This window comes from Pseudophryne corroboree, chromosome 1 (genome assembly GCF_028390025.1).
Source record: "Pseudophryne corroboree isolate aPseCor3 chromosome 1, aPseCor3.hap2, whole genome shotgun sequence".
Lineage (NCBI taxonomy): Eukaryota > Metazoa > Chordata > Amphibia > Anura > Myobatrachidae > Pseudophryne > Pseudophryne corroboree.
In genome coordinates, this window is record NC_086444.1 from 1,057,565,839 (window position 1) to 1,057,580,184 (window position 14,346).

A 14,346-nucleotide genomic window follows, 5' to 3' on the forward strand; every position below is an offset into this window, starting at 1 on the left:
CTCCCCCACAATTATAAGCTGTGTGAGCTGAGCAGTCAGACAGATATATATAATATTATATATAGATAATAGATGATGCAACACACTGGCCTGAGCCTGAGCAGTGCACACAGATATGGTATGTGACTGAGTCACTGTGTGCTGTGTATCGCTTTTTTCAGGCAGAGAACGGATTATAAAGTAAACTGCACTGTCCTCACTAGTAAACTCTCTCCACTCAGTCTCTACACTTCTACAGTAACAGTACTCCTCCTAGTCAGCTCCAGTAAATCTCTCTCAGTCTCTTATAATCTAAATGGAGAGGACGCCAGCCACGTCCTCTCCCTATCAATCTCAATGCACGTGTGAAAATGGCGGCGACGCGCGGCTCCTTATATAGAATCCGAGTCTCGCGATAGAATCCGAGCCTCGCGAGAATCCGACAGCGTCATGATGACGTTCGGGCGCGCTCTGGTTAACCGAGCAAGGCGGGAAGATCCGAGTCGCTCGGACCCGTGAAAAAAAACATGAAGTTCTGGCGGGTTCGGATTCAGAGAAACCGAACCCGCTCATCTCTATTAGTATTACTTACAAAGTTTAAAGGTGGGTACATACTTAGCTATAAATGAAACAAAATTGTTTATTTTGACCCTTCCTGAGCGACGTTGTTTAATTTATCGCTAAGTGTGTATGCCGCAGCCGATGAGCAATGCGCGGCCCTGCGCTGTCGGCCATGCATGCAGCTCAATTTCGACTGTCATCCGGAAACTGCATGCACGGTCCGGCCGTGGCGTGACGTCGCTGAGCGATATGGTTCGCTCATTGTGTACGTACTGCCGTCGACCGCCCCAGCCTGGGAGGGGAAACACTAAGGGAAGTTGCTCACATCGCCTAGTGTTGTACCCACCTTAACACTAACGGGGCTACTATAGTATAAGTATTGTGAATAACAGACGGTATACATGGCTTACTGGAAGCAGCTATATCTAGCACTCTGTATCCCCGTCTCTCTACTGTAAATAGACAATTATTCGTTTTCTAAATTAATCAAGCATATATGGAATGGTTTGTTATTGTACATTACGTAAATGGTTTATTGTTATAAAACAAGAATCATTATGTGATATTGGTTACTTTTTAGCCTCCAGGTTATAATATTTTATATTACATTAAACAAATAATACAGTTTATGTTTATATTGAAGTAACGCTATCCCATAGCTGGTCCTGGATAGTGTTGGGGATCCCAGGGAATGAGGCCAGATAAGCAAATTAGATGTTGTTGGAATAAACCATTGCTAATACACATAGTAGAGGATCGCCTCTTAGAGCTTCTTAATAATTAAAGACTTATTGCCTGTTTTATTTCAATTAATGTTTGCTTTGCACAAGGTATGGATTCTGCAGATTAACTTTACCAAGTTCTTCAATGGTCGGGAGATACCTGGACGACTATCTTTTTGTCTCCATTATAACTTCCTTGCTGCCCCTAATCCACTACAACTGAAGCAGGACATGGTCCGAACGTCTACTATAGCACACCTGTAATAGATGTAAATGCATTCTACCATCGCTGCCAACTGTCTGGAAGTGATCCCCTCTATAGTGTCCAACTGAACGATAATGTGTATTTACAGTATCTGCATGTTAGATTCTATCCTCTTTTGACATACTAGGACCAGGACTAATGTAATCTCTTTTAAAGTCACCATACTCATAGAAAATGTAATCTTATTTTCTCTCTTTGTGTAGATACATAGGAAGAAACAGTGTTATGGAATGGGCGACGTTCCACCTTCAGATGCAGATCCACAGCAGAAGAGATCTCCTCTTCAATATTAGCAGCTTCTCAAAAAACAATATGGTATGTAGTGTCTGGTGACTAATATGCACTGCAGTATATATTTGTATAATATTACATTAACATATTTTTTACTTCAATACCCCATTGCTACAGTAGCTCAGCTCCCTTCTAGATAGATACAGACAGGTAGTACAAATTGCCCCTTTGGATGTATGTAATGGAACTCCTTCTCTTACCCAGTGTCTTTTCCTATCTCTTGCTTGGCAGGCATGTATAGAGATGTGCACCGGAATTTTTTCGGGTTTTGTGTTTTGGTTTTGGATTCGGTTCCGCGGCCGTGTTTTGGATTCGGACGCGTTTTGCCAAAATCTCCCTGAACATTTTTTGTCGGATTCGGGTGTTTTTTTTTTACAAAAAAACCTCAAAAACAGCTTAAATCATAGAATTTGGGGGTCATTTTGATCCCATAGTATTATTAATCTCAATAACCATAATTTACACTCATTTTCAGTCTATTCTGAACACCTCACAATATTATTTTTAGTCCTAAAATTTGCACCGAGGTCGCTGGTTGGCTAAGCTAAGTGACACAAGTGGCCGACACAAACACCTGGCCCATCTAGGAGTGGCACTGCAGTGTCAGACAGGATGGCACTTCAAAAAAATTGTCCCCAAACAGCACATGATGCAAAGAAAAAAAGAGGCGCACCAAGGTCGCTGTGTGACGAAGCTAAGCGACACAAGTGGCCGACACAAACACCTGGCCCATCTAGGAGTGGCACTGCAGTGTCAGACAGGATGGCACTTCAAAAAAAATAGTCCCCAAACAGCACATGATGCAAAGAAAAAAAGAGGCGCACCAAGGTCGCTGTGTGAATAAGCTAAGCGACACAAGTGGCCGACACAAACACCTGGCCCATATAGGAGTGGCACTGCAGTGTCAGACAGGATGGCACTTCAAAAAAATTGTCCCCAAACAGCACATGATGCAAAGAAAAAAAGAGGCGCACCAAGGTCGCTGTGTGACTAAGCTAAGCGACCCAAGTGGCCGACACAAACACCTGGCCCATCTAGGAGTGGCACTGCAGTGTCAGACAGGATGGCACTTAAAAAAAATTGTCCCCAAACAGCACATGATGCAAAGAAAAAAAGAGGCGCACCAAGGTCGCTGTGTGACTAAGCTAAGCGACACAAGTGGCCGACACAAACACCTGGCCCATCTAGGAGTGGCACTGCAGTGTCAGACAGGATGGCACTTAAAAAAGTAGTCCCCAAACAGCACATGATGCAAAGAAAAATGAAGAAAAAAGAGGTGCAAGATGGAATTGTCCTTGGGCCCTCCCACCCACCCTTATGTTGTATAAACAGGACAAGCACACTTTAACGAACCCATCATTTCAGCGACAGGGTCTGCCACACGACTGTGACTGAAATGACTGGTTGGTTTGGGCCCCACCAAAAAAGAAGCAATCAATCTATCCTTGCACAAACTGGCTCTACAGAGGCAAGATGTCCACCTCATCATCATCCTCCAATTCCTCACCCCTTTCACTGTGTACATCCCCCTCCTCACAGATTATTAATTCGTCCCCACTGGAATCCACCATCTCAGATCCCTGTGTACTTTCTGGAGGCAATTGCTGGTGAATGTCTCCACGGAGGAATTGATTATAATTAATTTTGATGAACATCATCTTCTCCACATTTTCTGGAAGTAACCTCGTACGCCGATTGCTGACAAGGTGAGCGGCTGCACTAAACACTCTTTCGGAGTACACACTGGAGGGAGGGCAACTTAGGTAGAATAAAGCCAGTTTGTGCAAGGGCCTCCAAATTGCCTCTTTTTCCTGCCAGTATATGTACGGACTGTCTGACGTGCCTACTTGGATGCGGTCACTCATATAATCCTACACCATTCTTTCAATGGTGACAGAATCATATGCAGTGACAGTAGACGACATGTCAGTAATCGTTGGCAGGTCCTTCAGTCCGTACCAGATGTCAGCACTCGCTCCAGACTGCTCTGCATCACTGCCAGGGCCTCAGCCGTTCCTTGCCACTCCGTGTCGTAAATGGCATATTGGCAAGTTTACGCTTCTCATCAGACGCTTTCAATTTTGATTTTTGGGTCATTTTACTGAACTTTTGTTTTTTGGATTTTACATGCTCTCTACTATGACATTGGGCATCGGCCTTGGCAGACGACGTTGATGGCATCTCATCATCTCGGCCATGACTAGTGGCAGCAGCTTCAGCACGAGGTGGAAGTGGATCTTGATCTTTCCCTATTTTAACCTCCACATTTTTGTTCTCCATTTTTTAATGTGTGGAATTATATGCCAGTATCAATAGCAATGGCCTACTACTATATATACTGCGCACAACTGAAATGCACCACAGGTATGGATGGATAGTATACTTGACGACACAGAGGTAGGTAGAGCAGTGGCTTTCCGTACCGTACTGCTATATATACTGGTGGTCACTGTCAGCAAACTGCAAAACTAAAATGCACCACAGGTATAGAATCTAGATGGATAGTATGCTTGACGACACAGAGGTAGGTAGAGCAGTGGCCTTCCGTACCGTACTGCTATATATACTGGTGGTCACTGTCAGCAAACTGCAAAACTAAAATGCACCACAGGTATAGAATCTAGATGGATAGTATACTTGACGACACAGAGGAAGGTAGAGCAGTGGCCTTCCGTACCGTACTGCTATATATACTGGTGGTCACTGTCAGCAAACTGCAAAACTAAAATGCACCACAGGTATAGAATCTAGATGGATAGTATACTTGACGACACAGAGGTAGGTAGAGCAGTGGCCTTCCATACCGTACTGCTATATATACTGGTGGTCACTGTCAGCAAACTGCAAAACTAAAATGCACCACAGGTATAGAATCTAGATGGATAGTATACTTGATGACACAGAGGTAGGTAGAGCAGTGGCCTTCCGTACCGTACTGCTATATATACTGGTGGTCACTGTCAGCAAACTGCAAAACTAAAATGCACCACAGGTATAGAATCTAGATGGATAGTACACTTGACGACACAGAGGTAGGTAGAGCAGTGGCCTTCCGTACCGTACTGCTATATATACTGGTGGTCACTGTCAGCAAACTGCAAAACTAAAATGCACCACAGGTATAGAATCTAGATGGATAGTATACTTGACGACACAGAGGTAGGTAGAGCAGTGGCCTTCCGTACCGTACTGCTATATATACTGGTGGTCACTGTCAGCAAACTGCAAAACTAAAATGCACCTCAGGTATAGAATCTAGATGGATAGTATACTTGACGACACAGAGGTAGGTAGAGCAGTGGCCGTCCGTACCGTACTACTATATATACTGGTGGTCACTGTCAGCAAACTGCAAAACTAAAATGTACCACAGGTATAGAATCTAGATGGATAGTATACTTGACGACACAGAGGTAGGTAGAGCAGTGGCCTTCCGTACCATACTGCTATATATACTGGTGGTCACTGTCAGCAAACTGCAAAACTAAAATGCACCACAGGTATAGAATCTAGATGGATAGTATACTTGATGACACAGAGGTAGGTAGAGGAGTGGCCTTCCGTACCATACTGCTATGTATACTGGTGGTCACTGTCAGCAAACTGCAAAACTAAAATGCACCACAGGTATAGAATCTAGATGAATAGTATACTTGACGACACAGAGGTAGGTAGAGCAGTGGCCTTCCGTACCATACTGCTATATATACTGGTGGTCACTGACAGCAAACTGCAAAACTAAAATGCACCACAGGTATAGAATCTAGATGGATAGTATACTTGACGACACAGAGGTAGGTAGAGCAGTGGCCTTCCGTACCGTACTGCTATATATACTGGTGGTCACTGTCAGCAAACTGCAAAACTAAAATGCACCACAGGTATAGAATCTAGATGGATAGTATACTTGATGTCACAGAGGTAGGTAGAGCAGTGGCCTTCCGTACCGTACTGCTATATATACTGGTGGTCACTGTCAGCAAACTGCAAAACTAAATTGCACCACAGGTATAGAATCTAGATGGATAGTATACTTGACGACATAGAGGTAGGTAGAGCAGTGGCCTTCCGTACCGTACTGCTATATATACTGGTGGTCACTGTCAGCAAACTGCAAAACTAAAATGCACCACAGGTATAGAATCTAGATGGATAGTATACTTGACGACACAGAGGTAGGTAGAGCAGTGGCCTTCCGTACCGTACTGCTATATATACTGGTGGTCACTGTCAGCAAACTGCAAAACTAAAATGCACCACAGGTATAGAATCTAGATGGATAGTATACTTGACGACACAGAGGTAGGTAGAGCAGTGGCCTTCCGTACCGTACTGCTATATATACTGGTGGTCACTGTCAGCAAACTGCAAAACTAAAATGCACCACAGGTATAGAATCTAGATGGATAGTATACTTGACGACACAGAGGTAGGTAGAGCAGTGGCCGTCCGTACCGTACTACTATATATACTGGTGGTCACTGTCAGCAAACTGCAAAACTAAAATGTACCACAGGTATAGAATCTAGATGGATAGTATACTTGACGACACAGAGGTAGGTAGAGCAGTGGCCTTCCGTACCATACTGCTATATATACTGGTGGTCACTGTCAGCAAACTGCAAAACTAAAATGCACCACAGGTATAGAATCTAGATGGATAGTATACTTGACGACACAGAGGTAGGTAGAGCAGTGGCCTTCCGTACCATACTGCTATGTATACTGGTGGTCACTGTCAGCAAACTGCAAAACTAAAATGCACCACAGGTATAGAATCTAGATGAATAGTATACTTGACGACACAGAGGTAGGTAGAGCAGTGGCCTTCCGTACCATACTGCTATATATACTGGTGGTCACTGACAGCAAACTGCAAAACTAAAATGCACCACAGGTATAGAATCTAGATGGATAGTATACTTGACGACACAGAGGTAGGTAGAGCAGTGGCCTTCCGTACCGTACTGCTATATATACTGGTGGTCACTGTCAGCAAACTGCAAAACTAAAATGCACCACAGGTATAGAATCTAGATGGATAGTATACTTGATGTCACAGAGGTAGGTAGAGCAGTGGCCTTCCGTACCGTACTGCTATATATACTGGTGGTCACTGTCAGCAAACTGCAAAACTAAAATGCACCACAGGTATAGAATCTAGATGGATAGTATACTTGACGACATAGAGGTAGGTAGAGCAGTGGCCTTCCGTACCGTACTGCTATATATACTGGTGGTCACTGTCAGCAAACTGCAAAACTAAAATGCACCACGGGTATAGAATCTAGATGGATAGTATACTTGACGACACAGAGGTAGGTAGAGCAGTGGCCTTCCGTACCGTACTGCTATATATACTGGTGGTCACTTTCAGCAAACTGCAAAACTAAAATGCACCACAGGTATAGAATCTAGATGGATAGTATACTTGACGACACAGAGGTAGGTAGAGCAGTGGCCTTCCGTACCGTACTGCTATATATACTGGTGGTCACTGTCAGCAAAACTCTGCACTGTACTCCTCCTATATAATACTGCTGGTCCCCAGTCCCCACAATAAAGCAGTGTGAGCACAGATATATGCAGCACACTGAGCACAGATATGGAGCGTTTTTCAGGCAGACAACGTATACTGGTGGTCACTGGTCAGCAAAACTCTGCACTGTACTCCTCCTATATAATACTGCTGGTCCCCAGTCCCCACAATACAGCAGTGTGAGCACAGATATATGCAGCACACTGAGCACAGATATGGAGCGTTTTTCAGGCAGAGAACGAATAAAACTGGTGGTCACTGATCAGCAAAACTCTGCACTGTACTCCTCCTATATAATACAGCTGCTCCCCAGTCCCCACAATTAAGCAATAAGCACAAATATTTGCAGCAACATTAATAAACGGAGAGGACGCCAGCCACGTCCTCTCCCTAACATTTCCAATGCACGAGTGAAAATGGCGGCGACGCGCAGCTCCTAATATAGAATCCGAATCTCGCGAGAATCCGACCGCGGGATGATGACGTTCGGGCGCGCTCGGATTAACCGAGCCATACGGGAGAATCCGAGTATGCCTCGGACCCGTGTAAAATGGGTGAAGTTCGGGGGGGTTCGGTTTCCGAGGAACCGAACCCGCTCATCACTATTAATAATATATATTTTATAGTGCAGGATCTTACCTTTCTATTTGCTCCAGACAACATTCTCCTGCTACAAGCCAAAGATGGGCACGCTAACCCCAGTACATCAGTTTGCTTCCTTCGCAGGTAGTACTAGATTTACAAATATCTGTACATTGGGGGTCATTTGCAGGGCTACGATCATGTCCATAGACACGTGGGGGGACTCCCAGCACAGGGCTATCCCCCCCCACAGAAGTGCAAAAGTATCGCACAGCGGCGATGCTTTTGCACTTTAGGAGTAGCTCCCGGCCAGTGCTGCTTTAGCGTGCTGGCCAGAGCTACTCATCGCTCCCCGGCCTACAGCGGCTGCGTGTGACGTCACGCAGCCACTGCGGCCCGCCCCCCGCACGGGCCGGCCACGCCTGCGTTGGCCGGACTGCGCCCACGAAACGTCAGCCAAACGCCGCCGTTTCATTCCCCCCCCCCGCCCAGCGACCGCCTCTGCCTGTCAATCAGGCAGAGGCAATCGTACCGTAGTGGCGCCGGCACATGTGCAGTTCTGACCCGATCGCACCGCTGCGATAAACTGTAGCGTGCGATCGGGTCAGAATGACCCCCATAGAGTGGTGCTTCTGTGTGTGCACATGCATAATGTCATTTAGAGGCACCCGGACGGACTGGCCAGGCCAAAGCTTTCAGAATGTCTTATTCCTGAAGCAACCTAGACTGGGCTATGTAGCCAACAGCTGGGACCCTGAGCCCAACACCAGACAGTTAAAAAAAACATGTTGAGATAAGCTGCTAACTTATGGAGGTTCTTCATATTTGCATTCTATACGACTACATAACTGATACCCTGCAGATGTGAGGTATCACTTAAATGGCGGTATTCAAGTATTTTCTCCTCCTCCCGCACCCGTGTGTGCCCACCCAGCTATTCAATTGTTTCTGCCGACGGGCACGCCAACATCATTGTAGCTCGCTACCCCCGGGGGTGGCGTGCTGAAATGAGCAAAAAGTGACCCGCTTGGTTTAGTTTAGTTTGGTTTAGCCGATTTATGCACAATATGCGCTATAAAAAAGATCAATTTAATATCACCCCATGAGTCCCGTCACTTTAGACGGGAGATCGGGCGCAATATAACAATTGAATACCCCCCATAGACTTGTCCCACACGCAGATAATATAATGCTTTCAGAAACTATTACTTTACGGCGATTCTGATGACAGCCATTCATGGCCAGTGAGAGCCTTCTTAAATTAGTCCATTTCGGAACAGGGCAGAGAGGACAGCACCATTTCAAACAAAGGTGATAGAAGAAAAAAAAAAAGCAGTTGGAGGAAAGACAACTGTAGCCACTGAGAGAGGAGATGGGAGACGCCACTGAGCAGCGTGACACAGATAAAGAGATACTGAGAGGGAGAGACTGCAACAAGCAGATTAGCTGAGACTTGTGGTTCCACGCAGAGTGCCCCGCTGAAGTGAGAGCTGTGCTTACCTTTTGGAGAAGTAGCATTCTCAGTACAGTGAATTGGTAAAAGAAAACCATTTATATGTCCATAAGCATCCATCATTGTGGAATAGACATAGTTTGTGGTTTGTTTATTCACACATAGGTTTGTGGGGATCCCGGTAAGTATTTTAACCTTACCCCTAACCAATCCCTCCTGCAGCCTAACCCTAATCGTCATCCCCTGCAGCCTAACCCTAACACTCCCTTATCCCCATGCAGCCTAACCCTAATTCTCCCCCTAGTGCCTAACCCTAACCATTGTACTTACCTTCGGGATCTGCTGGGATCCCGCTATCGCTATTCTGATTGTCGGGATCCTGACCACGGGTGTGGTGCAGCACATAGACAGTTAAAAGATTGACAGTCATTAGGTAGACACCATATGGTCGACAGTCAAAAGTGAGACAGGGTCAAAAGTCCGACAGGGTCAAAAGCCAGACAGGCAAAAGTTAGACAGTCAAAAGTCAGACAGCGTCAAAAGTCAGACAGCGTCAAAAGTCAGACAGTCAAAAGTCAGACAGTGTCATAATAAGTCACACACACAAAAAAAGATTTTTTTTTTGTGTTTTTAAACATTTTTAACCCAAATTTGGTGAAATTTGTCCCCTCGCGGGCTTGCTATGCTCGCCATGCTTCGGGCTCGGTGTCTCAATCCACTCTGCTTCGCTCGCCACAACTTTACTAGAAGGTAATAGTTTGTGACATGGATAGTAAATGAGGCATAAGTTGTAAAAAACAGAAAAAAATAATAAAAAAATAATAATTTGTGTCTGACTTATGACCCTGTCGGACTTTTGACTGTCGAACATATGGTGTCTACATAATGACTGTCTATCTTTTATTTATTACCAGTTATTTATATAGCGCACACATTCCGCAGCGCTTTACAGAGAATATTTGGCCATTCACATCAGTCCCTGCCCCAGTGGAGCTTACAATCTATATTTTCTACGACATGCACACACATTCATGCTAGGGTTCATTTTGTCAGGAGCCAATTAACCTACCAGTATATTTTTGGATTGTGGGAAGAAACCGGAGTACCCGGAGGAAACCTACGCAAGTACGGGGAGAATATACAAACTCCACACAGTTAGGGCCATGGTGGGAATGGAATCCATGACCTCAGTGCTGTGAGGCAGTAATGCTAACCATTACACCATCCGTACTATCTATTTAACTATCTATAGACTGGAACCCCCTGACCACATCCCAGTTTGTGTACTAAGTGTCATTTTCAGACTAAACAAAGGTTTCAGCCTCAGAATAGTTTAAAAAACACAGTGCCTGGAGGGAAGAGGATTGTTTGTTAGCAAAGGAAGATCACAATGCTTAAAGGATTAAGCGATCAAGGTCTTTGACAAATGTGGATATAGGAAACAGATATTTTCATTCAGTGAATATGATGCTTCAGGTATTGCAGGAAATTCTTGTAGTGGGGATGCCAAAGAAATTGAGGAAGCACCTATAAAACTGGATCTAGATAAACATATATAAATCCTTGTGGATGATTTACACAGTAACAGAGGAGCAGGGCTCGCTGCCGCCCTGTGGCGGCACTGCCCCAAACACATGACCTCACATGAGGGAAAGGTGCCAGCGGTATTAGACAGTAGGGAGCGACCTGGAAGCAGCCATCAGGTGGCTCTAGACACACCATACCTGGAGCATCCATTAGATACTAGATCTAAAGCAGCACTACTGGCCGCATGGTGCCAGCCAAAGTCAGGGGCTGTGGGGCAGCAAAACTGCCACCACCAGTGCCCTGAACCCAGGGCGACGGCACCGCTCGCATACCGCTCCTGACAGCCCTGTGTAAGAACACAAATTATTTATATTTTTTTTAAGGCACCACAAAGTGTCCACAGTACTGTACAAAGGTGTAAACATAAAACACAATACAGAATTACAGAGCATAAATACTAAACACAACAAATAACCATAGTGTAAGTGCAAAGCGTCACCATAACATCAAGTCATATATCAAGGTAAGTGACAACAGCATACAATTCAGCACAAGACATGGAAACAGGCCAGACAGACATGAACATGTAGCAGTCAGCATAAGACATGATAGGGACACAAGAGGAAGAAGGAGAGTGGACAGACATGAGATGTAAGGAAAGATCCAGGCCAAAGCCACGGTCCATATTTGTAGCACAGGAGCATTTCAGGACCAACTGGGAGAATCCTGGGGAGGACAACAGCAGAGGACAGGCAGTGGAGTAGTACCAGGCCATATACAAATAATTCAGACACTGGAAGATTCTGGGTCTCAGTGGAGAGCTCATCATAGTGTTAGGTTAATTGGTTACTTTACTGACAAAAAATGATCCCTCGTGCTAATGTGTGTACATGTGATAGGGGATATAGTTTGTAAGCTCCACTGGGTCAGGGACCTATGTGAATGGTCAGACAATAACATCTTCCTAATTACTGTCCTGTAAGTCTGCTGCCTGGGTGTCATCCTTGTCTTTTCCTTCTCCCCTAACATTCAAAATATCTCTCAATGTCAATCCCTGCAACTTTTCTCTGCTCAGGTCTTTTCTCACTCTTAATGCCATCAAAACTATAATCTGCCCACTCATACCTAGCCTCAACTACTGTAGCCACATGTTCTTTGGCCTCCTCAAACTCACCTTTCCTCACTTCAATCTATCCAGATTGTTGCTGCTCATCGCAATAGACCAGTGATGGCTAACCCTGACACTCCAGCTGTTGTTGAACTACATATCCCAGCATGCCTTGCTACAGTTTTGTTATTTGGCCATGCTAAAACTGATGCAGAGCATGCTGGGATGTGTAGTTCAACAACAGCTGGAGTGTCAGGGTTAGCCATCACTGCAATAGACTATGGTCTCCTTCTTCTGCATCCAGCTTCATTGGCTTCTTATCCCCTTCATAATCCACACCCTCCAATAAAAATCCCTTATATCTTTGTGTCTCAGATCACTGAAGAACTAGCTACTGTACGTAACTACCTGCACAACGTTAAATTATTGTGTGATGTGAACAGTTAAAAAGCAATAAAAGACACGGATAAAATATTATTGTAAAGTCTGTGGTTAAAATGGAAACGGCAAAAATCACAGATGACTGATTTGCACATACGTGGACCGGAAACACAGGCATGTAATAGCTATTTTTGGGGTGGCCTGATGATGTCGGCGGCTGCGTTTCGGAAACATGGCGGCAATGCTACTTGATACGCAGGGGGCTTCCACAAACCACTAACTCTCTCTGCACATGTTATATCTGCTCCCCCTGCAGAGCACATGGTTTTGCCCAACTGCTAACAAATTTGCAGCTATGATCAGGTCTGAATTAGGCCCACAGTGAGATGCGACAGCATCTCAGTTGTGCGAATGCTTCTGCCTGATTGACAGGCAGAGGTGTTTGCCGGGCAGGAGGGGGCATTGAGTCAGTGTTTAAGGAATGTTGCGGTGGCATGGGGGGGAGGTGTTCCGACAACTGGTGGGGCGGGCCGCGGCAACTGAGTGATGTCACATGCAGCCGATGTGACCTGAAATATGGCAGGTACCTGCCTGCCTTCTCAGCTAGGCTGTGTATGCAGAGGGCTACCCTAAACAGCTAAAGTATTGGCGCCATACGATGCTGGGGGGTGGGGGTGGCAGAACCTGGCATGTGGGGTGGGTTTGCTAAGCTTCCCCCCGCACGTCAGGGTAATGGATCGTAGATGTGTAATTTTTCGCACATCTACAATCCATGCTGAATTAGGCCCTGTATGCTAGTAACTGTGATGCTTTGTTTACTGTATGATGGTCACTGAGGTGTTTTGTGTACTGTATAATGGTCACTGAAGTGCTTTGTGTACTGTATAATGGTCACTGAGGTGCTTTGTGTACTGTATAATGGTCACTGAAGTGCTTTGTGTACTGTATAATGGTCACTGAAGTGCTTTGTGTACTGTATAATGGTCACTGAAGTGCTTTGTGTACTGTATAATGGTCACTGAAGTGCTTTGTGTACTGTATAATGGTCACTGAGGTGCTTTATGTACTGTATAATGGGCACTGAAGTGCTTTGTGTACTGTATAATGGTCACTGAAGTGCTTTGTGTACTGTATAATTGTCACTGAAGTGCTTTGTGTACTGTATAATGGTCACTGAAGTGCTTTGTGTACTGTATGGCAATGCTGTGTGTAGTTGGGCATATATGAAATGCATTTTTCTTTTATGATGTCCTTTTTATGGTCATCTATATTTGCCACCTACTTTAAAAATTCTTGTGCATGATGATAATACTGTATGCTCTCAATGTTCAATAATAGAGGGGCCAAAGTGTCTTTAGTGACTAAAGCTGGCAGCATGAGATGATTTTCTGCACGATTTCGACACATCGGAGCGATAAATCGTTTAAAATAATGCAAATCGTGCAGTTTCCGCGAACAATAAAGTTGGTTGCATCTTCAGATCTACCCGCTATCGAGATCGGTCAATCTTCTTAGTGACAGATCAGCTCTGATATATCGTCAGGTCATTTGTCAAAATGAACACTTTTTGTACAATATCGTTTGTCCAGTACCACCGGGGAGCTGCCGGTGGAGTTCAAGGGAAATCGTTAAGGACATTGCATCGTTTGCAAGTCGTCTCCCGTGTGGCCAGCTTACGAGGTCACAATGTCTTCATTCAGCTCTGGAGAAATATAGGGGTCTATTCATAAAGCAGAGAAAAGCCCTGTTTTGCGTTAAACAGGGCTTTTCTCTGCTTACCGCAATTCACAGAGCGGATTACTGTGGAGAAGTTCCTGACTTCTCCAGCGGCATACTTTTGTATTGTGAGTGCAATTCATGAAGGAACAGAAAGTTCTGCTTTCTGTTTCTCCACTGAGTTCAGGTTCACCATCTCAGGATGAACTGCGGTGTGGTGAT

The 14,346-nt window shown here is 44.9% G+C and overlaps 1 protein-coding gene across 2 annotated transcripts in view; it reads left to right on the plus strand.

The window, feature by feature from the left end:
* LOC134925262 (uncharacterized) overlaps nt 1–14,346 on the plus strand; it is a 212,545-nt gene that overhangs the window by 6,927 nt on the left and 191,272 nt on the right. For both annotated transcript variants that reach the window (XM_063920904.1, XM_063920905.1), the window contains exon 3: nt 1,731–1,842. In XM_063920904.1, the coding sequence (XP_063776974.1) occupies nt 1,731–1,842 (112 nt within the window). The remainder of the gene's footprint in view (nt 1–1,730; nt 1,843–14,346) is intronic.